Source organism: Martes martes (assembly GCF_963455335.1).
Source record: "Martes martes genome assembly, chromosome: 13".
Classification (NCBI taxonomy): domain Eukaryota; kingdom Metazoa; phylum Chordata; class Mammalia; order Carnivora; family Mustelidae; genus Martes; species Martes martes.
In genome coordinates, this window is record NC_137901.1 from 63,255,287 (window position 1) to 63,279,693 (window position 24,407).

Here is a 24,407-nt window from a genome sequence, read left to right on the forward strand (position 1 = left end):
ATATCAATCTGAATCAATCATAGCAGCGTCTGGGTGGCTCAGTCTGTGTCCAACTCTTGATCTCAGCTCAGATCTTGATCTCACGGTCATGAGTTCAAGCCCCATAATGAGCAAATCGGTATCAATTAGGATACCAGCCCAGCCTGCAGAGAGCAAGAGGGAGCAGGAAGCAGACTGACCCAGCAGTGATGTGCAACAGAACAGTGGTTCGCTCTGAGCACTGAGTCTTACCACGGAAGGTGCCAACCAGCTCCTGATCAAGTTTGGACAGCGACCCTAGAAATCACTGTCCGCATTTCACGTGCTGCAGGATGTGGCACCTGAGACTCCTGCAGCCAGGGACAGCGTCCGGCTTGCTTTCTGCTGCATCCACAATACACTTCCTGGATTACAGCTGCAGCCCAGAACACGTCATGAATGAATGGATGAATGAATAAATGGGAAACAATTCATAAAAGTCAATCCATTCAAAATATACTGAGCACCTAACTAAATGCCAGTACCATTTAGAGTCAAAGGATTAACTGTCAAGTAAAGTGGTTAAGACTCCTACTTATAAGGAGTTTGATGCTAGGGAGGACAGCAAGTAAAGAACAAGGGATTTCTGAGTGCGGAAATGCTAGGAAGAAGCACAACAGGGCGTCTGATCTAGGAGCGCCCGGCTGGGAGAAGGGAAGCAGGGAGAGAATGAGGAGGAGCAGGGATAGGCCCAGACAGGGCTGGATGGCACCTCACCAGCCAGTGGATGGCATTTCAGGCGGAGGAGACAGGAGCTCAAGTCCTGGGGCAGGGATGAGTTCAGTACACAGGCAGCCAGGCCAGTGCAAGGAGGAAGTAAGCAGGTGAGACAGGGCCAGATCCTGCTTCCCCTAAGTCAAGACTGACTCAGGACTGAAATCCAAGCATAACAAAGCTCTGTCGGCGAATTTTACCCAGGACGGCAGTGTGAGCAGACTTTTCAGGCAAGAGGGTTCCTGTAGGCCTGGGGAGGGCCCGGTGGCAGGGAGAACATGTTGGAGGATTGAATTTAGAAGAGCACTGGAGGAACCGGGGCCCTTTGGCTGGGTTAGCTGGGCTGACAGGCACTTGGGAGGAAAGGGGTCAGAGAGTGAGGTTGGACTCACAATCAGTGAGATGCCTCTGAGGCATCCCTGGGGAGCCAGTTAATAAGCTGTTTGGGGCGAAAGAGCCTGGTGGTCAGGGGAGGCGGCAGGGCTGAACATGACAGCCACACAGACAGGGCAGAGTAGTTATTTTTACATTTTGGTTATTTTTCAACTAGGTAATGTACATAGCAGTACAACGACTTAAAATACACAGCAGGGTGAAAGTTTTCCTCTTGCCCTCCTTCTCTGCTCTGTTCTGCTCTAGGCCATCAGTTGCCCTTCCCAGGGCAGCACTGCACCCAAAGGCAGTCCATGTACTCTATACTCTACGTTACATTGTGACTTAACAATGCATCTTGGAAATGGCTTCTTAATGGTATACACAGGGCCACCCCTCTTTGTGTAAAGGCTACCATGGTTGATTTAACCTACAGCGCAATATACCTGGGTTACTTTTTTTTTCCTTAGAGAGAGAGGGAGAATCCTAAGCAGGCTCCACATTCAGCGCAGAGCCCAATGTGCACCTCAATCTCATGACCCTAAGATCTAGCTGAGATTCAAATGAGCTAGCCAGGCACCCTTTAAAGTGCCATTTCTATATTCTCTCTCTCTTTTTTTTAAAGATTTTGTTTATTGGGACACCTGGGTGGCTCAGTTGGTTAAGCGGCTGCCTTCGGCTCAGGTCATGATCCCAGCGTCCTGGGATCGAGTCCCACATTGGGCTCCTTGCTCAGCAGGAAGCCTGCTTCTCCCTCTGCCTCTGCTGCCACTCTGCCTGCCAGTGAGCGCTTGCGCGCTCGCTCTCTCTCTGACAAATAAATAAATAAAATATTTTAAAAAAAATCTTTAAAAAAAAAAGATTTTGTTTATTTATTTGACAGAGATCACAAGTAGGCATAGAGGCAGGCAGAGAGAAAGGGGGAAGCAGACTCCCCACCGAGCAGAGAGCCCGACATGGGGCTCGATCCCAGGACCCTGAGATCATGACCTGAGCTGAAGGCAGAGCCTTAACCCACTGAGCCACCCAGGTGCCCCTCTATATTCTTTTTTGAACAGTCCAGATTCTTTGTCCAATTTCTATTAGCCTCTGTCTTGTCAATTTGATGAAATATGCCCATTTTTGAACGAGTAGAACTTTTTTTCCTACCTCAGATCTTTTGATTTTATAATGCAGTTTGCCATGCACCAAGTTTGACCCCAATGAGATCAAAGTCTTACACCTGAGGTGCACTGGTGGGGAAGTCAGTGCCATGCCTGCCCTGGCCCCCAAGATTGGCCCCCTGGGACTGTTTCCAACAAAGGTTAGTGATTTAAAAAAAAAAAAAAGTTAGTGATGACATCACCAAGGCAACCAGTGATGGGAAGAGTCTGAGGATTATAGTGAAACTGACCCTCTAGAGCAGACAGGCCCCAGACTACCTGGGTGGCTCAACTGGTTAAGCACCCAAGTCTTGATCTCAAGAGTTGTGAGTTTGAGCCCAGGTTGGGGTTGGAACCTACTTAAAATTTAAAACAAACACAGAATAGACAAGCCTAGATTGAAATGGTACCTTTTGTCTCTGCCTTGAGAGGGGCGCCTGGGTGGCTCAGTTGGTTAAGCAACTGCCTTCGGCTCAGGTCATGATCCCGGAGTCCCAGGATCGAGTCCCACATCGGGCTCCCAGCTCCATGGGAAGCTTGCTTCTCCCTCTGACTTTCTTCCCTCTCATGCTCTCTCTCACTCTTTCACTCTCAAATAAAGGGGGGGCGCCTGGGTGGCTCAGTTGGTTAAGCAACTGCCTTCGGCTCAGGTCATGATCCCGGAGTCCCAGGATCAAGTCCCACATCGGGCTCCCAGCTCCATGGGAAGCTTGCTTCTCCCTCTGACTTTCTCCCCTCTCATGCTCTCTCTCACTCTTTCACTCTCAAATAAATAAATAAATAAATCTTTAAAAAAAAAAAAAAACCCTCAAGGAACCCCCCAAGAGACAGAAAGAAGCAGAAACACATAAAGCACAGTGGAACTGTCACTTTTGATGAGGGTATCAACACGTTAGCCAGAGAACTCACTCTCTGGAACCATTAAAGTGATCCTGCTGTGGCTTGCAATGCTGACGGCTGCGACCCTCATGACATCACAGATGATGTCAATAGTGCTGTGTGTAGTGGAATGCCCAGCTACTTAAGAACTACAAAGGAAAATATTTCAATAAAGGATCATTTGACAACAACAACAACAAACTGTTCCACCTGAAGTTTATTTTGGTACAACATGTGAGGGAAGGGGCAACTCTGTTTCTTGAGAGGGCCACCCCATCATCTCCTTCCCCCAGCTGGGATGCCCTCTTTGTCACACACCAAGTTCCTGGCAGGCTTGTGTCTGTGTTCAAAGTCACTACTTCCCCAGTAATGTTCCCACATCTCTTCGGCCACCAGGAGTGGTCTGGATTACTGCAGCTCCATAACACGTGTGACCGTAGGGTAGGGTGAGTCTCCTTTTATTAGCTTCTCAGTAACTGCCTGGCCATTGCTTGCTTTTGAAAATCTGGACTTTAGAATCAGTTTGTGCAATCCTCCCACCCACCCCCCATAAAGTCTCTTGGTATTTTTATGAGGAATGCATTACACATAACACATACAGACCGATGCAGAGAGAGCTGGCATCTCTCTGATGGACACGATGGGTTCTTCTATCTCACAAACCAGCCTCTGTGTCTCTGTAGAGATCTTGGAGTGTCTGCTCATAGAGCTGACACTGGCATGTCACGTTTATTCCTACACATTTTACTCCACACACACCCCCTCAGGGTGTTATCCTGTGGTCTGTGGTACACTGACTGACTCTCTGGGGTGTCCATGCAATGTGTGGACCTTGACTAGATCCTGAATGAAGAGGGTAGAAGGAAGGAGACAGAATATATTTGGGGGACAATTAAGAAAATGAATATGGACTCAGTATCAGATAAAATTATGGAAGGACTATAAATGTTCTGAGATTTACAATGTTCTTACAGATAAAGTAGAAAAAGCTCTTATTCTTGGAAGTGCAATGAAGTATTTCCAAATAAACTGTTATATCTGCAACTTACCCTGAAGCAAATATGCAAAAGGTTAACTGATGAATCTAGGTGAAGGGCACCGTCACTGTACGGATCTTTCACCTCTTCTATAGGATTGCCTTTTTTTTTTTTTTTAAAGATTTTATTTATTTATTTGACAGAGAGAGAGAGAGAGAGAGAGAGAGAAAGGGCAAGAGCACAAGGGCAGGGAAAGGAAGAAGCATGCTCACCACTGGGCAGGGAGCCCGATGCAGGACTCAATCCTAGGACCCTGAGATCATGACCTGAGCCAAAGGCAGACGTTCAACCAACTGAGCCACCCAGGTGTCCCTGACAGCTTTCAAAATAAGAGTTAGGGAGGGAAAAAAGGTTGAAAGAAAAATAAAATATATATCCACCCCTTTTGTTTTTGCTGTTTTTAACCAAAAATGGATGCCTAATTCTTTAGCAGTCTTACTATTTTTTTGTAACATTGAAATTATGAGAAAATAAAAACCTAAAAAGGGAAAAACTTTTAAAATGATATCCAGGGGTGCCTGAGTGGCACAATTAAGCATCAAACTCCTTTTTGATTTTGTTTTTTTTTTTAAGATTTTATTCATTTATTTGACAGAGCATAGCAGGGAGAGCAGCAGGCAGAGGGAGAGAGAAAAGTAGGTTAGCAGAGCAGGGAGCCCGATGTGGAGATCAAACCCAGGACTCTGGGATCATGACCTGAGCCGAAGGCAGACACTTAACAACTGAGCCACCCAGGCACCCCAAGCATCCAACTCTTGGTTTCAGCTCAGGTTGTGATCTCAGGGTCCTGAGATCTGGCCCCATGTCAGGCTCTGGGCTCAGCATGGAGTCTGCTTGAGATTCTGTCTCCCTCTCCCCCCATCCCCATGCACATGCGCGCGCGCTCTCTCTCTCAAATACATAAATCTTTAAAAAAAAGGTGGGGGGCGCCTGGGTGGCTCAGTGGGTTAAGCCTCTGCCTTCCGCTCAGGTCATGGTCTCAAAGTCCTGGGATTGAGCCCCACATCGGGCTCTCTACTCAGCAGGGAGCCAGCTTCCCCGTCTCTCTCTGCCTGCCTACTTGTGATCTCTCTCTCTCTCTGTCAAATAAATAAATAAAATCTTTAAAAAATAATAATAAAATTAAATTAAATTAAAAAAAAAAGAAGTAGTAGTCCATACCTCATAACCATTAGGATGGCGACTACCCAAAAAACCCTGAAAATGATACGTGTTGCTGAGACTACAGAGATAATGGAACCCTTGTGCACTGCCGGTGGGAATGTAAAATGGTGACAGCTACTGTGGTAAACAGCATGGAGAGCCCTTCCGCACCAGCATGAATACACTTCACTACTCAGCTGTACACTAAAAAACGGATATAAGATGGTAAATCTTATCATGTGTTTAAGATCACAGCAGGGCACCAACCAAGTAGGTGGAGGGCATGAAGAGCACAGAACACTCTGCAGGGAGGGCTGCCTCTGCAGCTAGGATACCACAACCAGATGTCCAGTGAGTGCCCTAATGGGGGCCAAGTATGTTTCAGAGTTCAAAAGGTTTCAACTGGAGAGACACAGCACCCATGCCACGTATGATGTCACACCCCTGCAGGCTCTGGGTCTGTACCTCCCATCCAAACTCATTAGTATTTCCAAAGCAAAATGTAAAAGACATATACTAAGTAGGATAAAAACAAAATCAGTCTCATATCAGTTTAGGGCAGGCTTTGTTGTTTAACAGATTGGTACCAAAATTTAAAAAACAAAAACAAAAACTGGTGAAAATATGGCAATGTTGCCAAACCCAGGGTTCCCCATCCCCCACAAAAGTAAGGACTGGATAGCTACCAACTAACAAAAACAGCTCTAGGGGACCCCCTGAATACACTTACAAAGTTTTAGCAACATAGTGGAACAAAAAACCAAAACAACTTGCAAATTTCAGGGCTTTGCACGTATAGAATTCTGGACTAGTGTTTACAAAAAGAAACAGTATAGGGATGAAAAGTAACTTTGAAAGAGTTACCATGGTGAGGCGGTGAGGTGGGGAGCTGACGTGGCAGGGCAGGGGGAAAGTGGTGCTTTCAACTTTTTTTCACCAATTCAAAAAGTATACTTCAAAAAGTATTTTCCAGACGCCTCGGTGGCTCAGTCAGTTAAGGGTCTGCCTTCAGCTCAGGTCATGATCCCAGGGTCCTGGCATCAAGCCCCGCATCAGGCTCCTTGCTTCGGGGGGAGCCTGCTTCTCCCACTGCCTGCCACTCCCCCTGCTTGTGCTACTGTCAAATAAATAAAATCTTTAAAAAAAATTTTTTTTTGGAGACCCTTTCTCTTTCTCTGCTCTGAAAGCTTAAATGGCATTAGAGTCTGTTCATAAAAGGATATGACTCCAGGACATGTCTGGGCTTTGTGTTTTTGTGGAGAATATAACTTTCTTTTTCAGGGGTGAAGTTCTGTCAATATATATTTTCTACAAAATCATCAATTTTATCCAAATTTTCAAAATCAAAGGTATCAAGTATAATTGACTACCTTATTATTCACAGTACGTTAACGACGGAGAGGTCTATGACCCAGAGAGACCACATACAGGACAGAACACTTATGCCCCCTGACACACAGAGGTGGGGAGCAGAGGAACCAGCACAGGAGAAGTAGACAGGGCAAAGCACAAGAGGGCCATGGGAGCCAGAAGATTAGTACAGTGGACAGTTATTACCACAAGTCAAAAAAACAAGACCCGGGGCGCTGGGGTGGCTCAGTGGGTTAAAGCCTCTGCCTTTGGCTCGGGTCATGATCCCAGGGTTCTGGGATTGAGCCCCGCATCGGGCTCTCTGCTCAGCAGGGAGCCTGCTTCTCCCTCTCTCTCTGCCTGCCTCTCTGCCTACTTGTGATCTCTGTCAAATAAATAAATAAAATCTTTAAAAAAAAAATACTTCACTTGATAGTTCCTAAAATCAAAAAATGAGAACTTGGGGGCCTGACTGGCTCAGTTAGAAGAAGTGTGCGACTCCTGATCTCAGGGTCATGAGTTCAAGCCTCACAATGGAAACAGAGATTATTTTAAAAACAAACAAATAAAAAGCAGGGGCGCCTGGCTGGCTTTAGGTTAAGCACCTGACTCTTGCTTTTGGCTCAGGTCATGATCTCGCAGTTGTGGGATTGAGCCCCACATCGGGCTCTAACGTTGAGCGCAGAGTCTGCTTCAGATTCTCTCTTCTTCCCCCTTTGCCCCTCCCCTCCCAGTCTCACTCCCCACTCCCTCTAGCTCTCAAATAAAATCTTTAAAACAAAAACAAACAAGCAAAACAAAACAAAAAACCCCTGAGAACTATAACCAATACTTGAAGTTGAAACAATGAAACAATCGGCTGGAATGGGAATCAGGTGGCCATGGCTGGGACTCATTCCTGAGCCTCCTTTCACCAGGGTACAATGAGGGCAGTGGCACTAATTCTTCTCAATGTGCCAGTGGCTGGGATGGAGTCATGAAGGAGGCCACAGAAACTCCAAGGGACCAAGAATCCATGGCTGGGCAGGGGCAAGGGGTGGGGGAGGAGGAAGGTCAGAGGCTTAAGCCCTCAATATGAAAAGGTGTGGGACACCTGGGTGGCTCAGTCAGTTGAACATCTGACTTCTGCTAGGGTCATGATCTCGGGGTCCTGGGATTGGGCCAAGCGGGGCTCTGTGCTCAGCAGGGAGTCTGCTTCTCCTTCTGCCCACCCCCCTCCCCCTCCCCTAGCTCATGCGTGAGCATGCTCACTCTCTCTCAAATAAATCCATAAATGTAATCTTAACAACAACAACAAAAAAGATGAGAAGGTATGGGTGAGAAGGTAGATGGCCAGGGAAGGGGCACAAAAGGCACAACTTCATATATCATATGGTTGTGTGGACAATGTATACACACAACTTGACCACTTGTCCTTGGCTTCAGCACCCATAGGACCAGAAGCCTGATGACCAGGGTTCATGTGGGCTTTTAGTTAGTATTATAAGAACACCACTGGGGGGTGGGAGGAATGAAAGACTAAGGCATAAAGTGCCAGTATCTTAAAAAAGGTGTGTATATGTCTTTGTGTGTAAAGAGAAAGCAAATATGGTAAAATGTTAACAACTGGTATTCAGGTGTTTGTAATATCATTCTTCCAACTTTCCACAGATATGAAATTTCTCAAAATGAAATGTTGGGGAAACCATAGTAAATAGAAACAAAATCTATTTTATACCAAGATATATATAGAAAATTCATTTTATAAAATGCAACAGGACAAGTCAAGTCAAGCATATTGTCTCTTAAAAAAACAGGAAAAATGGGGGCGCCTGGGTGGCTCAGTGGGTTAAGCCTCTGCCTTTGGCTCAGGTCGTGGTCCCAGGGTCCTGGGATCAAGCCCCGCATCGGGCTCTCTGCTCAGCAGGGAGCCTGCTTCCTCCTCTCTCTCTGCCTGCCTCTCTGCCTATTTGTGATCTCAGTCTGTCAAATAAATAAATAAATAGTCTTCAAAAAAAAAAAAAATAGGAAAAAAGAGGGGAGCCTGGCTGGCTTGGAAAAGCATGCCACTCTTGATCTCAGGGTTGTGAATTCCAGCCCCACCCATGCTGGCTAGAGACTACTTAAAAGTAAACAAACTTAAAAAAAAAAAAAAAAAGGAAAAGAGAGAACAGGTCCCAGGAGAGCTGAAAGAAAACCAGATTCGAGGGCACCTCGGTGGCTCAGTCAGTTAAGCATCTGCCTTGGGCTCAGGTCATAATTCCAGGGTCCTGGGATCCAGCCTAGAGTCAGGCTCCCTGCTCAGTGGAGAGTCTACTCCTGCCTCTCCCTTTGTCTCTCCCCTGGCTTGTGCTCTGCTCTCTCGTTCACTCTCTCTCAAATAAATAAAATCTTAAAAAAAAAAAAAAGTAAAAAGAAAAACAGATTCAAAGACCCCTCTGTCCCACTCAGTGTTGGGGAGTCACTACAACAAGCAGTGGGAGGAGCTCGGGGAGAGCAAGGGACTTGGCAGCTTCCGACTGGTTCTTCCCACCTGGTCACTGTGGGTGCCAACACAAACTCCTAGTGAAGCCAGGATTGCCTGCATTACTTTACTTGTGAGAACATGTGCATGTAACTCACCTGAAGTAATCACAGGACGCAGCCAGGAGGATTCGATGGGCCTCAATGTGTCTCCCCTCCACCACCAGGACAACATCAAAGAGGATGCCACTGTCCCGGAGAGCCAGCAGCCCCCGGAGCAAGGCCTGGGAGTGCTGTGCACTCCGATAGGTGTTGTTGACACAATGTGGGTGTGAGGGCTGCACAGGCAACTTGCACAGCTGAGTGAACTCCTGCTCCTCCGCCATCCTGATCACCAAACCAGACCTCACCGCTGCGGCTGTCAGCTGGCAAGACAGAGGGTACAGGGAATAAGCCAGGGAAGCAACACCACACAGTGCACAGGCTGGCCTAGTGGCACCTGCTGCTGATGGCACTTCTGTTCCCCCCACCAGCTCACCAGTGCTTCCCCTGTGGTCTTAAACCCACAAACTCCCTCTCCCCACCCACTTCTCCAAACTTGGAGCCTCCTTCCTAAAGACCTGTGTCCCTTCATCTCCAAGATTCTGAGGGGTTCCAGAGACAGACTGACTTCGGTGGGGGCCCCAGCCCTACCATGGACTCACCACATGAACAACCCGAGTCTCAGGTTCCTCAAATGAAAAAAGGGAAATAAAAGCACCCCACCTGTTGGGGAAATCTAAAATTGGTGAAGGATGAATATAAAGCAGCAGCACAGACCAGGTTCTCAAGAGCTCTTCCTCTCTTCCATTGAAAAAGGATAAAACTGGGGCACCTGGCTGGCTCCATCTGCAGAGCACACGGCTCTTCATCTCTGGGTTGTGAATTCGAGCCCCAAACTGGGAGCAGAGTTTACGTTAAAAAAAGAGAGAGAGAAGGGCGCTTGGGTGGTTCAGTCGGTTTACCATCTGCCTTCGGCTCAGGTCATGATCCCAGTATCCAGAGATCAAGTCCCGCACTGGGCTCCCTGCTCAGTGGAGAGTCTGCTTCTCCCTCTACCCTTCCCTCTACTCGTGATCTCTCTCTCTCACGCTCTCTCTCAAATAAACAAATAAAATCTTAAAAAAAAAAAAAAAAAAGAGGGGTGCCTGGGTAGCTCAGTCGATTAAGCATCTGTCTTCAGCTCAGGTCATGATCCCAGGACTCCCTGCTCAGTGGGGAGCCTGCTTCTCCCTCTCCCTCTGCCACTCCCCCTGCTTGTGCACTCTCTCTCTCTCTCTGTGTCAAATAAATAACATAAATAAAATCCTAAAAAAATAAAATAGAGAGGGAGAACAAAACTGGGTTCCCTCACATAGGAATGGATGCGTAAAAATGACAACAGACCTGAGTGCTGGCCAGGAAACCCAGGGGGGGAGGATCCAGGACCTGTCTTCTTTTACCAAGATTCTGAGAGTCAAGCACAGTAATTTCAACTAGAGCTGGTGCATTCAAGATCATATGCAGCATGTTTTTGGTTCAAGGTTACTTTGTAATAATTGAGTATGTTCAAAACATGCGCAATGATTTGAGTTGAAGCCTCAGAAACCCAATCAGTAAAATAAACCTACCTCAAACACACTTTGGCAGTGCATTCTAACTCAGGGCAGCCAGTCCTGCACTGTACTCTGGGGCTGAGCTAAGCACTCTAGCCGCAGCACTGCCATCTAGCTAGTAAGTGGGACCCCAGGAGTTACCTGCCACATTGCCTGTCAACATCTGCCTTCACCAACTAGGCCATGCCACTATCCCCTGCCCCAAATTAGTTTCTTCTCCAATTCCCTGTACTGTATCTTTAAGAGAAAAAAAATGAAGGGGCACCTGGCTAAGGCAGTCAGTAGAGCACAGGACTCTTTATCTCAAGGTTGTGAGTTCAAAACCCATGTTAGGTGTGGTGCCTACTTAAAATCAAAAAAGAAAAAAGAGAAGGGGGGGAAGAGAAAGAAAAATAGATTCTACTATATAACTTGCCAAACTGGGGTGCCTGGGTGGCTCAGCTGGTTAAGCATCTGACTCTTGATCTCAGCTCAGGTCTTGATCTCAGGGTCGAGAGTTCAAGCCCCGCACTGGGCTCCACGCTGGGCACAGAGCCTACTTAAACAAACGAAAAAAACAAAAAAAACCTTGCCAAAAAGAAGAGGGCTCTGTCCTCACTACTACAGCTCAGGAGCACACCTGATTGCTTTGGACTCTCTGCTGCTTCCCATCCAACAGGCTCCATTCCTCTCTGTGCTGGCCCCTCAGTGTGCCTCCTGGATTTGGGACCTTCACCCACCATAACCACTGCTTCTTCCGCAGCCTGGACTGGCTCACACACAGACAGCAAGGGCCAAGGGGTAGTCCCCATTAACCACCTCTCTTGACTCAAAACTCTGCCCCATGGCAATGCTCTCTTTTCTGATCCCTTCGGCCAACACACTCTGCCTCAGCCCACCCCTCTTTCCCAAGAATCTACCCTATATTCCCAAATACACCTCCAGCTCGATGCCTAATCCAGCCAGCATCCCTCCCCACTGGTCTAGCTTTCTTACTCCATACAGCCACGATTTCCACATCAGAAATCTCATGGTTTCAAAGATCTCTTTTCCTTTTTATACCTGTGTCTATCAGACCCCCTCGTTCTGATTCCATCTCTCCTATCTCAGATGCCCATCCACTTACTCTTCCACCGCCACCACTCTGGGTCAGACCACAGCAATGACACTCCCAACTGGTTTCCTTCCTCCTGTCCCATCCTCCCCAGCTCGCCTGCTCAGGCTGCAGGGGGTCCCCAAATGCCCAGTATGTATACCATCTGGCTTAAGAGCTGGCTCCTTATTGCCTTCTGCTTAGGTCTCCCCCACGATCTGGCTCAAAATGATCCTTTCCCTTGTACCTTGTCACTAGCCCTTAGACCAAAAGGGATACTGTTGGGTCATCCTCTGAACACCATCAGACTCCCACTTAGACCTGACTCTTTATAACACCATATTGGTCAAGGTCTAGTTCGATCGCTTCTTCCTCTGTCACTGTATCAAGAACACAACAGGCATACTCCATCACTGAAGCTGGTCTCTTTACCCACCAGCTAGAGCTTTATCTCACCCACATTGCAAAACTCCATGGCTGTTTGTACCACTTGTAACCACATGACTGTGAGCACGTAACTCATTATCTCCAAGTCTAAGTTTCCTCCTCGACCACGACCACCAGGAAGTCAAGAGAGCCTCCTTCTCTAAGGGTGGCATTGGGGACTGACTGCTCCAACAGACATCAATCCTTGGTGGGTCCCCACCCCACATAAGCATTTCTGCCCCTTTGGGAAGGGATCCATGGCAGCTACACTTACTAAGGAGTACAGAATGCATTAAGAGAACGCTGCCCCCTTGGGCAAACAAACCACATTTACCAAGCACAATTTAAGGAACTAATTAAGCTAGGTGCTGAGGGTGGTGTGAAGAAAACGAAGCAATTCCCTGCTCTGACAGAGCATAACTCAGAGTGCAACGCATTCAAGACCATGCATCAGAGCCTCCTTCATAAAACAAGCATTGGCCACAACCAAAATGTCCATCCTCAGAGGAACGTATGCCGCAACACAGTGAGCCAACAGAATACTAGACAACAGTTAAAAATGGGCAACCTAGGGGCGCCTGGGTGGCTCAGTCGTTAAGCATGTGTCTTCAGCTCAGGTTATAGTACCATGGTCCTGGGATTGAGTCCCACATTAGGCTCCCTGCTCAGTGGGAAGTCTGCTTCTCCCTCTCCCACTCCCCCTGCTTATGTTCCCTCTCTCACTGTGTCCCTCTGTCAAATAAATAAGTAAAATTTTAAAAGGGGGGGCAAACTAGAACTCAAGCTATAGTCATCAACGTGGAAGAATCTCAAAGGCACGCAAAGGGGGAAAAAAGCACACTGCAGAATATGTATAATACAAAAAGTTTGAAATTATACAATAAAATACCGTCCAGTTTTGCTTATAGATATGTGTTACAGTAGAACATAGCATAGGCACATTAAAGGAATTCAGGATCATGATTTTCTCCAGGAAGGAAAAAGGGAATGTTTTATTTCCTTAAAACAAACAAAAAAACAAAGAAGACAAAACATTAAGATCTGATAGGGAGAGATGGTAACTTTTCTGTCAGCATAAATTATTTAAAAACTAAATTCTCAAACTTATTTAATATGTTCACATTCAAATTCAAAAGGCACAGAAAGGTATGTTAGGAAACTTAAATTTTCCTCCCACTTATGTCTTAAATAGATCCTCTCCCAGAAGAAAACTACATTCTATCTTCCCTGGTAGGGGGCATCTACAGTTTCAAAGGCAAATCTGTAAATCTACACCATTCCCCCCTTCATTAACTTTTGCATATGAAAACTTAATATCCCTCCCACAGTCCGTTGTATGGATAACCACATGTTACTTAAACAATCCTTTTCAGAGAGACATCTGGGTTTCCTCCAACTATTTGCTTTTGCGAACAGTTACACTGAAAATCATTTAGATATGCCACATATGCAGCAGTTATCTGAGGAAAATTATCTAGATACATAACTGCAAGATCATGCTAATTTTAATGCTTGTCGTTTGAATGCATACTGCCAAATTGCCCTCCATAGGGGTTATAGTAATTATTCTCCCACCAGCCAAGTATGGAGAACCTGGTTCCAACCGCTATCTAGCTCAATAGCATTTCTTTTTAGCCTTTGTTGAGTTAAATGAAAAACTGCATTCACAGTGCAACTATGTTTGTGTAATTAACAAAATTTCAAAAAAATAAAAAATTAAGTTAAATGCAACACTCCTTTTGTGATTCCTTTCCCATGAATGTTCTGGGGAGTTCATTTGGCAGCACTTTCTTTCTCCTATTCGTTTCACAGGGATTACTCTATCATCAAGTCTTTCCCTGGATTTAGTTCCCTCCAGCTCCATAACATTTCAGATTCTACTCATCACAAGCATGGCCCCTCCATTCTATGCTCTTCAAAGCTTTTGAGGGGAGCAGGAAGAAAGCTTTATATCCCTAGTAAGTACAAACTTAAGGACGTAAAATGGTTTTTTATTAACTCATGGATGAGAGTCAAAAGTATTTTTGAAGAATTTTCAACTCAACACCATTTACTGAGCAGGCACCCCTCAGTCCTCTGAAGCGCCCCAAAACATTGTCTGCCTTCAACGAACCCCAATCCTTGGCAGCATGAAGGTCTGCAACAAAGGGAAAAGGGACAGTTGGGAAGAGGAGGGGAGGGAGTAGGTACTAATTTACAGAATGGGGACCCATCATAGGAGTGCCAAGTTGGATGCGCTCTGGAATGAGTCTTCCAGAAAGCTGAGTTGGGGCATCTTGGCGCGCCAAACCCGCGGCTCAGGCCCGGGGCGAAAAGGACCCCAGGCATAAGGCGATGGCGACCCCACGACTCCGGCCCGCGCCAAGACTGGAAGTAGTCAGAACCCGCGGCGGACGCTTCGGGACCCGGAGATTTTGCAATGACAGCGCGATCTCCAGCTTCTCTTTGGAAACCGCGCGAGCTGGCGAGGTTGGACTCCCTCGGCTGCAGCCCGCGGTCCCCCCAAACACCCGGCCCCGGAGAGCTGCTGAGGAAACTGAGGCTCGCAGGCCGAGGTCCAAGGTCACACCAGGTGGTGGCAGTCCGGCCCGCCCCACCCGCCTGTTGCAGGATCCGCCCGCACATAGAACCGAGGGTCGCGGGTGGGAAGGCCGCGCTCAGACCCGCCCCGGGCGACAGGCAGCCCGAGAGCTAGGAGGCTGGCAGGCTCGGCAGCCGCGCAGAGGTCCGGTATCTCTGCTAGCACCAGCTCCCCGCCCAGCCGCGCCCGGGGGTCCCGCCCGCCGCGCCCCCGCCACGTCAGGCCGCGGGCTCGCCTCAGGCCGCCACTCCTGCGCCTCTGGCCCCCGCCCGCCCCTGCGTCCCCGCGCCCCCAGGGCTGTTCGCTCGGGCTCTGTTGCCGCCGGCCGCCCGCCGCCCACCACCCGCACTCGCTGCCACCCGCCCCGCCCGGCCCCCGCCTGGCAGCTCACCTGGTGCCGCCGCAAGCTGAGGCCGCACTCGCCGGAGGCGGGGGCGGGGCGGGCGGGCGGCCGTGGGGCGGGGCCTCAGCGGATCACGTGGCCGCGCCGCGCAGGCGCCAGGCGGGTGTAGACGGAGGCCGGGGGGCACCTCGCTGGAGGGCTGGGGGAGGGGCGTCGAGCTCTGGCGGGAGGAGGGGCGCAGCCCGAAGCTTCTCTTCCGTGGGCGAGCTTCTGGTCTCTGCTCAGCCAAGAAGAGCTCCAGCCGCCTGGCTGACCTTGCGTCTCTACACCTGGCATAGCTCCCGGCAACCTGGAGGGGCTGAACGAATGAATGAGTGAATAAATGAAGCAGTGCCTTTTGGGAAGGGTCGCGCCCTTTAAATCTAGTTCTTCCGTCCCTCTCTCGTTTTCTCTCTCCTTCATTCTCTCACTTATTCATTCCCTCCCTCACTCATTCCTTCCATCCATTCCCTCTTTATTCCTTTATTCCTTTCCTCATTACCTCTCTTACTCATCCCTTCATTCATTCCCTGTAACTCATTCCCTCCTTTCCTCGCCGTGCTGTTAGCTCACGGTGCTTCTGCTGATCGCCTGCCCTCTGCTGGATGTTGGGGAGAAGAGAAAAACTGCCAGTGTGAAGGGGTGGCTGAGATTCTGAAGTAAATCCAATTCCCATCCCAAAGGGCTGGGTATTCATTTTCTACGCCTCACCTGCAAGAGGATCTTGTCCTCCGAGGCTCATTTGTAATTGCCATGTCCAGCCAGAGGTTCCAACCAGCAGAACCTCCTGATAGATGAAGTCGCTGTGTCCTACACTGCTGTTTATAAGAGTCATTGTGGAGTGTGGGGGAACTGTGGGGGAAGGGTGTGGCTAGGGATAGCTCATGGTTAAAAAAAGGTATATGGGAATGAGGAAGAAAGTAAACGAAACAGAAGCACTGTCCTGGCTGATCCCAGGGAGCTGCCCTAGGTCCAGGCAAGGGCCAGGAGAGTTGGACCAGACTCCAGGACCAGGGGTTCCCAACGGGAATGGGCTTCTGGGAAGACTCTGGAGGAGGTACCCTCCCCCCGCAGCTACATAACAGATGAGAACTTTTGGGGAATGAGAAAAGCATTCCAGGAAGGGAAGTGTCAGCAAAGGCATGGAGATGAGATCCTACAAAATGAGTAGTCTGGAGGCCACCAGAAGTTTCTGAGTCTGAAGGGAACACTGGAAAGCAGACCCTACCTTCGGAGGTACAGGTGGATGTAGCCCTAAGGTCAGCCTTCTGCCAGGCCTGACAGATGCCAAGGCGGGTTACAGACTGGACTAGAGGGGGGAGGGGGCTGAATATGGAGGCAAAAGTGAAGCTGTAGCCTCAGGTGGGCATGGAGAGGAGACAGGGAGGTACGGGCTGGAAACCTGGGAAGGAGACAAGTTCCCCACTACATGTGAGTGATGGATGAGGAAGAGTGACCCCAAGAGATGGTGGGGAACAATGAGGCTGTCCCCATGAGAAGGATATTGGAGGAAGAGCAGGTCTAGTGGGAGACAAGGCTCACTTTGGCCCCAGGCAGGGTAAAGAGACTGCAGATGTCCAGCTAAGGATCTTTTAGACTCGAGGTAAAGTCATGGACATATCATACACTTCAGCCGGAGGTGATGCACTGAATCAGAGCAAGTATGAGGTAAAGGAGAGTGAGTAGAGGACAGAGCACAAGGCACACTGATGTTCCAGGGGACACCCACAGAGCAGGAACCCATAGAGGAGATGGGAGTAATAATTTCAAAGGTCTAATGGGGCTAAGTGTGAGGGTGGCCCCAGAGGTGAGAGGCATTGTGTTCACCGGAATCCTTTCTTTCTTTTTTTTTTTTTTTTAAAGATTTTATTTACCTGGCAGACAGAGATCACAAGTAGGCAGAGAGGCAGGCAGAGAGGGAGGAGAAAGCAGGCTCTCCAGTGAGCAGAGAGCCCAATGCGGGACTCGATCCCAGGACCCCGAGATCACGACTTGAGCCGAAGGCAGAGGCTTCAACCCACCGAGCCACCCAGGCGCCCCGCCGGAATCCTTTCTTTGGAGTTCCAGAAGCCAGCCTGCGGTGACTGAGGTATGAAAGCAGGGGAGGACAGGAAGACTGCCAGGGTGGGTCTGGAGTCTGAGATGAAGACAGATGGGACCACAGCTTGAGAGAAGAGACCAGAAAGAGCACCTTCAGGGTGGAGAAAGGAGCTGCAGGGTGAAGAGGATGAGAATGAGTGAAGGGGAGAAAGCCAGGAGCAAGGTGGGGTGCTGGCCAGGACTGAGAGGACAGGACATTTCCCCTGTCTTCAGAGATAGAGGAACCATCATCTCAAAATATACCCAGAGTAAGTCAGCAGCTTTCCCACCGGAAAATTCTAGAGGAAGGGAGTGGCAAGAAAAGAGGAGGCCCCAAAAGCTATGGTGTGCAGGGTCATCTGGTGGCCTCCCAAGAATGTGTTTGCTTTCTTAGGAGATCCTCGGTCCCCTGAGCGTATAAACTTCTGCCTGCTCCTTTATGGCTATATTCCCAGAACCTAGAACAGAGCCACAACACAATAGGTTCTAAGTAAATAAAAGTGGAGGGAATTGGAAAGAAATAAGAACCTGAGAGACTGGTTAAAGAACTGATAGAGATAATGGAAGACTTTCCAAGCTTCAATCCAATGGAAGGTATTTCAAAAGAAAAGCCAACTCACTTGCCTGCTACACAATCTGATCACAGACATCCTAAACAAAAAACAGTGGAGGAAACATTTGCAACAAACTTGAGAGCAAGTGGCAAATAGTATATAAAAAAATTAATACAAGGGTTTCCTGCATGGCTCAGTCTGTTAAGCATCTGCCTTTGGCTCAGGTCTTGATCTTGAGTTCCTAGAATCCAGACCCCATCAGGCTTCTCTACTTAGTAGGAAGTCTCTCTCTCCCTCTGCCCTTCCTCCCTGCTTGTGCTCTCTCTCTCTCTCGCAAATAAATAAATAAAATCTTTTTTAAAAATTCATACAGGGGCACCTGGGTGGCTAAGTCATTGAGTGTCTGCCTTTGGCTCAGGTCATGATCCCAGGGTCCTGGAATTGAGCCCCACATTGGGCTCCTTGCCCAGTGGGAAGCCTGCTTCTCCCTCTCCCATTCCCACTGCTTGTGTTCCTGCTCTTGCTGTCTCTCTCTCTCTCTGTTAAGTAAATAAATAAAAATCTTTTTAAAAATTCATACGAGGGGTGCTTGGGTGGCTCAGTGGGTTAAAGCCTCTGCCTTAGGCTCAGGTCGTGATTCCAGGGTCCTGGGATCAAGCCCTGCATCGGGCTCTCTGCTCAGCAGGGAGCCTGCTTCCCTTCTTCTCTCTCTGCCTGCCTCTCTGTCTACTTGTAATCTCTGTCAAATAAATAAATAAAATCTTTTTAAAAAATAAAATAAAATAAAAATTCATACAAAACAATAAAAAAGATACTAGGATTCTAACAGATAAGTAGAAATGGACATGAATGGATAATACTCAGAAAAGAATATACAAAACATTTAATACCTGAGAGAATCACCAACATCAGTGAAAGTAAAAAAAAAGTGATACCATATATCAGTGAATATTTTTACAACATATATCACAGACTAAAGATTATTATCCAGAATATATAAAGAACTTCTAAAAATTGATATAATTAGTCAATGGTTAAATATCTAGTAAAAGATATTTACTAGAAACTCACAGAAAAGGAAGTCCCAGTGGATATAAACAAAGGAAGTCAAGTTCAATCTCATTAACCATCTGGAAATGCAAATAATACACCACATTTTCATACATTGTTAAAGAAAAACTCATTCTGAGACCTGTTAAAACAGGAAGGAAGACAATTCAGGAAGCCTATTGTAACAGGGGTATGTCAGTAGGGTGAGAGATCTGGTTGAACCCTGAATACAACAAAGACAGCTGGGGATTAATAGCCAAAGAGCAACGGAGGGGGTCAGCAGATGTAAGATTACTAACACTAGACATCAGGAGAGGGGGATTCTTGCTAAACTGTCCTAACGGGGTTATCAGAGCTGGGGGATGAAGAACTTGACTAGATTCCAAAGGTGGGGGGGTGCTCCCTGAACTGATTTAATAGATATATTTTTGTTGTTGTTGTTAAAGATTTTATTTATTTATTTGACTGAGAGAGTCACAGTGAGAGAGGGAACACAAGCAGAAGGAGAAGCAGGCTCCCTGCAGAGCAGGGAGCCCAGGATCATGACCTGAGCTGAAGGCAGATGCTTAACGACTGAGACACCAAGGCACCCCTAGAATTCTTTGTTAAGACTGAACTAGACAGTGAGGCGCCGTACACACAGCCCTGATGAAAAGATAAATCGGAACAGCTAATTTGGAGCATACAGTGTTTTCAAAATTTATCTGCAAATTCTTTGACTCTCCTCCCTCTAGAAGGTAAAGAAAGGCCAAGCCTCCTCCCCTTGAATGTGGAATGAGCTTAGTGACTGGGCCTTCTAAGGAATAGAATGCGGCAGAAGAAAAAGCCTGTGCTTTTGAAGGCCAGGTCATATAGGGTGTTGCAGCTTCTGTCTTGCTCAGTCCGTAGGAAGTGAGCCACCATGTCGCAGAAGCAGCCCTAAGGAGAGACCTCCATGGAACTGAGACTAGGCCAGTACCGACTTGCCAGCCAGGCATGAGCTACATGGGAGGCAGACCCTTCAGTCTTAGCTAGGCCGTAGTCTTCTGAAGTCCCACATCTGCCTGGAACCTCGAGAGACATTGAGCTAAACCTCCACTGAATTCCTGACCCATAAAAAACAGTGAAAGATAACAAATGTTGATTAGTGTCTTTTTAAGCTACTTAGCTGTGGAGTATTTGTTATGCAGCATCATTAGATAACTAATACCCTAAAACCACTGGCAGTAGCTATTAACATTTATTTATTTTCTAAATGTATTTTTTCCCCAGTGATTTTATTTATTTATTTATTTAAAGCCCAATCTCCCACAGAGCAGGGAGACCAACGTGGTGCTCCATCCCAGGACCCTGCTATCATGACGTGAGCTGAAAGCACATGCTTAACAACCGAGCCATCCAGGTGCCCCTACAATTTTCTTAATAACATTTTCTTTTCTCTAGCCTACTTTGTTATAAAAAATAATGTATATAATAAGTATAACATGCAAAGTATGTGTTAATTGACTGACTGCATTATTGGTAAAAGTCCCAGTCAACCCTAGGCTGTCAGTAGTTACTCAAAAATTATATGCGGATTTTCAATGGTGTAGGAGTTGGCACCTCTACTCCCTGAGTTGTTCAAGGGTGCACTGAATAAACATCCTGCCTTTGACCTCAATTCCATTCTCATACACACACAATCAACAATAATTTCTTAATATCACCAAGTAGTCAAGTGATCATGTTTCCCAATTATCCTACACATGTCCTTCTTTGTTGCTTTTTTGGGTGTTTGTTTTTTAATTTCTAATATATTTTTTTAAGTAGATTCCACACCCAGCATCCAGCCCAACACGGGGCTTGAACTCACAACCCTGAGATCAAGACCTGAGCTGAGATCAGAGTCGGATGCTTAAATGCCCACAATTGCCAAACTATGGAAAGAACCTAGAAGTCCATCAACAGATGGATGGATAAAGAGGATGTGGTGTATATACACAACGGAATACTATGCAGCCATCAAAAGAAATGAAATCTTGCCATTTGTAATGATGTGGATGGAACTAGAGGGTATTATGCTGAGCGAAATAAGTCAATCAGAGAAAGACAACTATCATATGATCTACCTGATATGAGGAATTTGAGAGGCAATGTGGGGGTTTTAGGGGGTAGGGAAGGAAAAAATGAAACAAGATGGGATCCGGAGGGAGACAAACTATAAGAGACTCTTAATCTTATAAAACAAACTGACGGTTGCCATGGGGAGAGGGGTAGGGAGAGGGTGGTTGGGTTATGGATTTTGGAGAGGGTATGGTGAGTGGTGTGCAGTGTGTAAGCCTGACGATTCACAGACCTGTACCCTGGGCTAATAATACATTATATGTTAATTTAAAAAAGTAGAGTCAGATGCTTAACCGACTGAGCACCTAGGTGCCCCTCAGCTTTTGTTTTTGTTTTTGTTTTGTTGTTGTTCCTTTAAAGTTTATTTGAATCAAGATCCAAACAAGGACCTCATACTGCATGCGGTTGGGATACCTAGAAAGTCTCTTTTAATCGCTGGGTTCCCTTCCATCTCGTATTTTCCTTCTTGTTGAAGAAACCAACTCCTTTGATCTGTAGCTTCATCCAGACTGAGTTATGTAGTCTATAATGTGATTACCGTTGGTGAGTATGTAAAGTGCTCCCTTCTTAGAAAAAAGGTAAAAAATTGTAAAAATTATGAGATGGGCCCCTAAGGAAAATTTCATACTTCAAGGGGGTACTATGCACTGATTAGAATACACTCTTCTCATCTATCAGATTCCAGTCTTTCCTTGCCCTAGCTGATTTACAACTGTACAATGTAGATAATAGCTATGCAAAATAATTCTTGTCCGTAGACATGCAAATCATGCCCGAGGGAGATTGAACTGATTTCCCTTCCCCACTGTAGGAGAGGCCAGTTTTGTCTCATTTACATATTCATTATAATATTCCCCAATACTAAAAGCTGGTAAGATGTTACCAGCTTGCTTGCTTACTTTTAAGCTTTATTTATTTATTTGAGAGAGAGAGAGAGAGAGAGAGAGAGAGCATGAGCAGGAAAAGCAAAGGGAGAGGGAGAGAGAATCTCAAGCAGACTCTGCAGAGCATGGAGCCCGAAATGGGGTTTGATCTCATGACCCTGAGGTCAGGGCCCTGAGATTACAACCTGAGCCAAAACCAAGAGTCAGACACTTAACAAATTGCACCACCCAGGTACCCTGTTTCCAGCTTTCTTTCTTTTTTTTTTTTCTCTTTTTTTTTTAATTTTTTAATTTTTTATTTTTTTTATTTTACTATTTGTTTCCAGCTTTCTAACCAGTGAGTTAATATCTGCATGAAAGCTATGATTATACCTATTTTTATTTCATTTTTTAAAGATTTTATTTATTTCTTTGACAGAGAGACAGAGAGAGCAAGCGAGCGCACAAGCAGGGGGAGTGGCAGGCAGAGGGAGAAGCCGGATCCCGACTGAGCAAGGTGCTGGATGTGGGGCTCGATCCCAGGACCCCGAGATCATGACCTGAGCCAAAGGCAGACACTTAACGACTGAGCCACCCAGGCGCCCCTGATTATACCTATTTTTTAAAAGATTTTATTTATTTATTTGACAGACAGAGATCACAAGTAGGCAGAGAGCAGGTACAGAGAGAGGGGGGAAGCAGGCTCCCCACCGAGCAGAGAGCCCGATGCGGGACTCGATCCCAGGACCTTGGGACGATGACCTGAGCCGAAGGCAGAGGCCCAACCCACTGAGCCACCCAGGCACCCCTGATTATACCCATTTTAAAAAAGATTTTACTTATTTATTTATTTGAAAGAAAGAAAGAGAGCGCGTGCGTGTGTGCACATGGGAGTTGAGGGGAGGAGCATAGGGAGAGGGACAAGCCATTGCACTGAACACGGAGCCGGTTGTGGGGCTCCATCTCACAACCCTGAGATCGTGACCTGAGGTGAAACCAAGAATCAGCTGCCTAACTGGTGGTTAGGTGATCCAATTCTACCTATTAAGGAAAAACCCTTTAATCTGTATAATGGGTGGAATTCTATCAAATGTCTGAACTTTTAAAAGTATGTCCCCGGGACCCAGGACCCAGGACCTATGTCTAGTGCCCGGGCTGAGGAAATCTTCTGCAACACTAGCAGAAATCTGTGCACAAACATATTTGTTACACCTTATATGTAACAAGAAATCAAACATTCAGAATCTAAATGTCTAAGAACAAGGGAATGCATAAGATATGACAGATTTCATAGATCAGTATATAATACCTTAATTGAAAGTGTATTTTAGGGGCCCCTGGGTAGCTCAGTTGGTTAAGTGTCTGACCCTTGATTTTTGGCTCAGGTTATGATCTCAGGGTCTTGAAATCAAGTCAGACTCTGCACCCAGCATAGAGTCTGCTTAAGATTCTCTCTCTCGGGGCGCCTGGGTGGCTCAGTGGGTTAAGGCCTCTGCCTTCGGCTCGGGTCATGATCCCAGGGTCCTGGGATCGAGCCCCACATCGGGCTCTCTGCTCAGCGGGGAGCCTGCTTCCTCCTCTTTCTCTGTCTCTGCCTCTCTGCCTACTTGTGATCTCTATCTGTCAAATAAATAAATAAAATCTTTAAAAAAAAAAAAAAAAAGATTCTCTCTCTCTCCTTCTGCCTCTGCCCCCATACCCTGCTTGGGCTCTCTCCATCTCTCTTAATAAATAAATAAATTTTTTTAAAAAATTGTATTTTACACAGGTTACAGTTGGTCCTATATAGATTTGTCCATAATGTGGTTTTATAATCTAAATTATAGGGGCACCTGGGTGGCTCAGTGGGTTAAAGTCTGTGCCTTCGGCTTAGGTCATGATCCCAGGGTCCTGGGATCAAGCCCCACATCAGGCTCTCTGCTCAGCAAGAAGCCTGCTTCCTCCTCTCTCTCTCTGCCTGCCCCTCTACCTACTTGTAATCTCTGCCGGTCAAATAAATAAAATCTTTAAAAAAATAAAAATAAAAAAATAAATTACAATTAAGATTCCCGTTGCTAAAGGGTTCTTAATACTTGGGGAGGGGTGCCTGGGTGGCTCAGTGGGTTCAAGCCTCTGCCTTCAGCTCAGGTCATGATCCCAGGGTCCTGGGATCGAGCCCCGCATTGGACTCTCTGCTCAGCGGGGAACCTGCTTCCTCCTCTCTCTCTGCCTGCTTCTCTGCCTACTTGTGATCTCTGTCGAATAAATAAATAAAATATTTAAAAAAAATACTTGGGGATATGCTTATGCTATGATGTTAGGTTTACAGTACAGGATCGAATGGCATCTACACCATAACTTGCATTTTTTAAACTAGGGGGGGTAAGGAGAAAAGGATAATTCATCAAAATATAAACAATGGATGCCTCTGAATGATGGGATTTATAACGTTTGGTCCTTTCTCAAGTTTCCATGTATTGTTTTTAAACAATTTTTTAAAGGATTTTATTTATTTATTTGAGACAGAGAGATACAGAGAGAGAGAAAGAGAGAGAGAGAGCGAGCGCATATGAGCAGGGGAGAGGCAGAGGGAGAGGGAGAAGCAGAC

At 46.7% G+C, this 24,407-nt stretch overlaps 1 protein-coding gene across 4 annotated transcripts in view; it reads right to left on the reverse strand.

Annotated features, from left to right (window-relative positions):
• The window catches only part of KLHL22 (kelch like family member 22), a 34,738-nt gene extending 19,498 nt beyond the window's left edge, over positions 1 to 15,240 (reverse strand). Inside the window, exons 1-3 of one of the 4 annotated variants that reach the window (XM_080821582.1) lie at positions 10,523 to 11,569; positions 9,802 to 9,875; positions 9,257 to 9,522 (exon numbers count right to left, since the gene is read on the reverse strand). In XM_080821582.1, the coding sequence (XP_080677708.1) occupies positions 9,257 to 9,483 (227 nt within the window). In that variant the 5' untranslated portion in view covers positions 9,484 to 9,522; positions 9,802 to 9,875; positions 10,523 to 11,569. Of the gene's footprint in view, positions 1 to 9,256; positions 9,523 to 9,801; positions 9,876 to 10,522; positions 11,570 to 15,201 lie in introns of those variants that run through there. The other 3 variants (XM_080821585.1, XM_080821583.1, XM_080821584.1) reach the window with 3 other exon arrangements.
• Between the last annotated feature and the right edge of the window lie 9,167 nt (positions 15,241 to 24,407).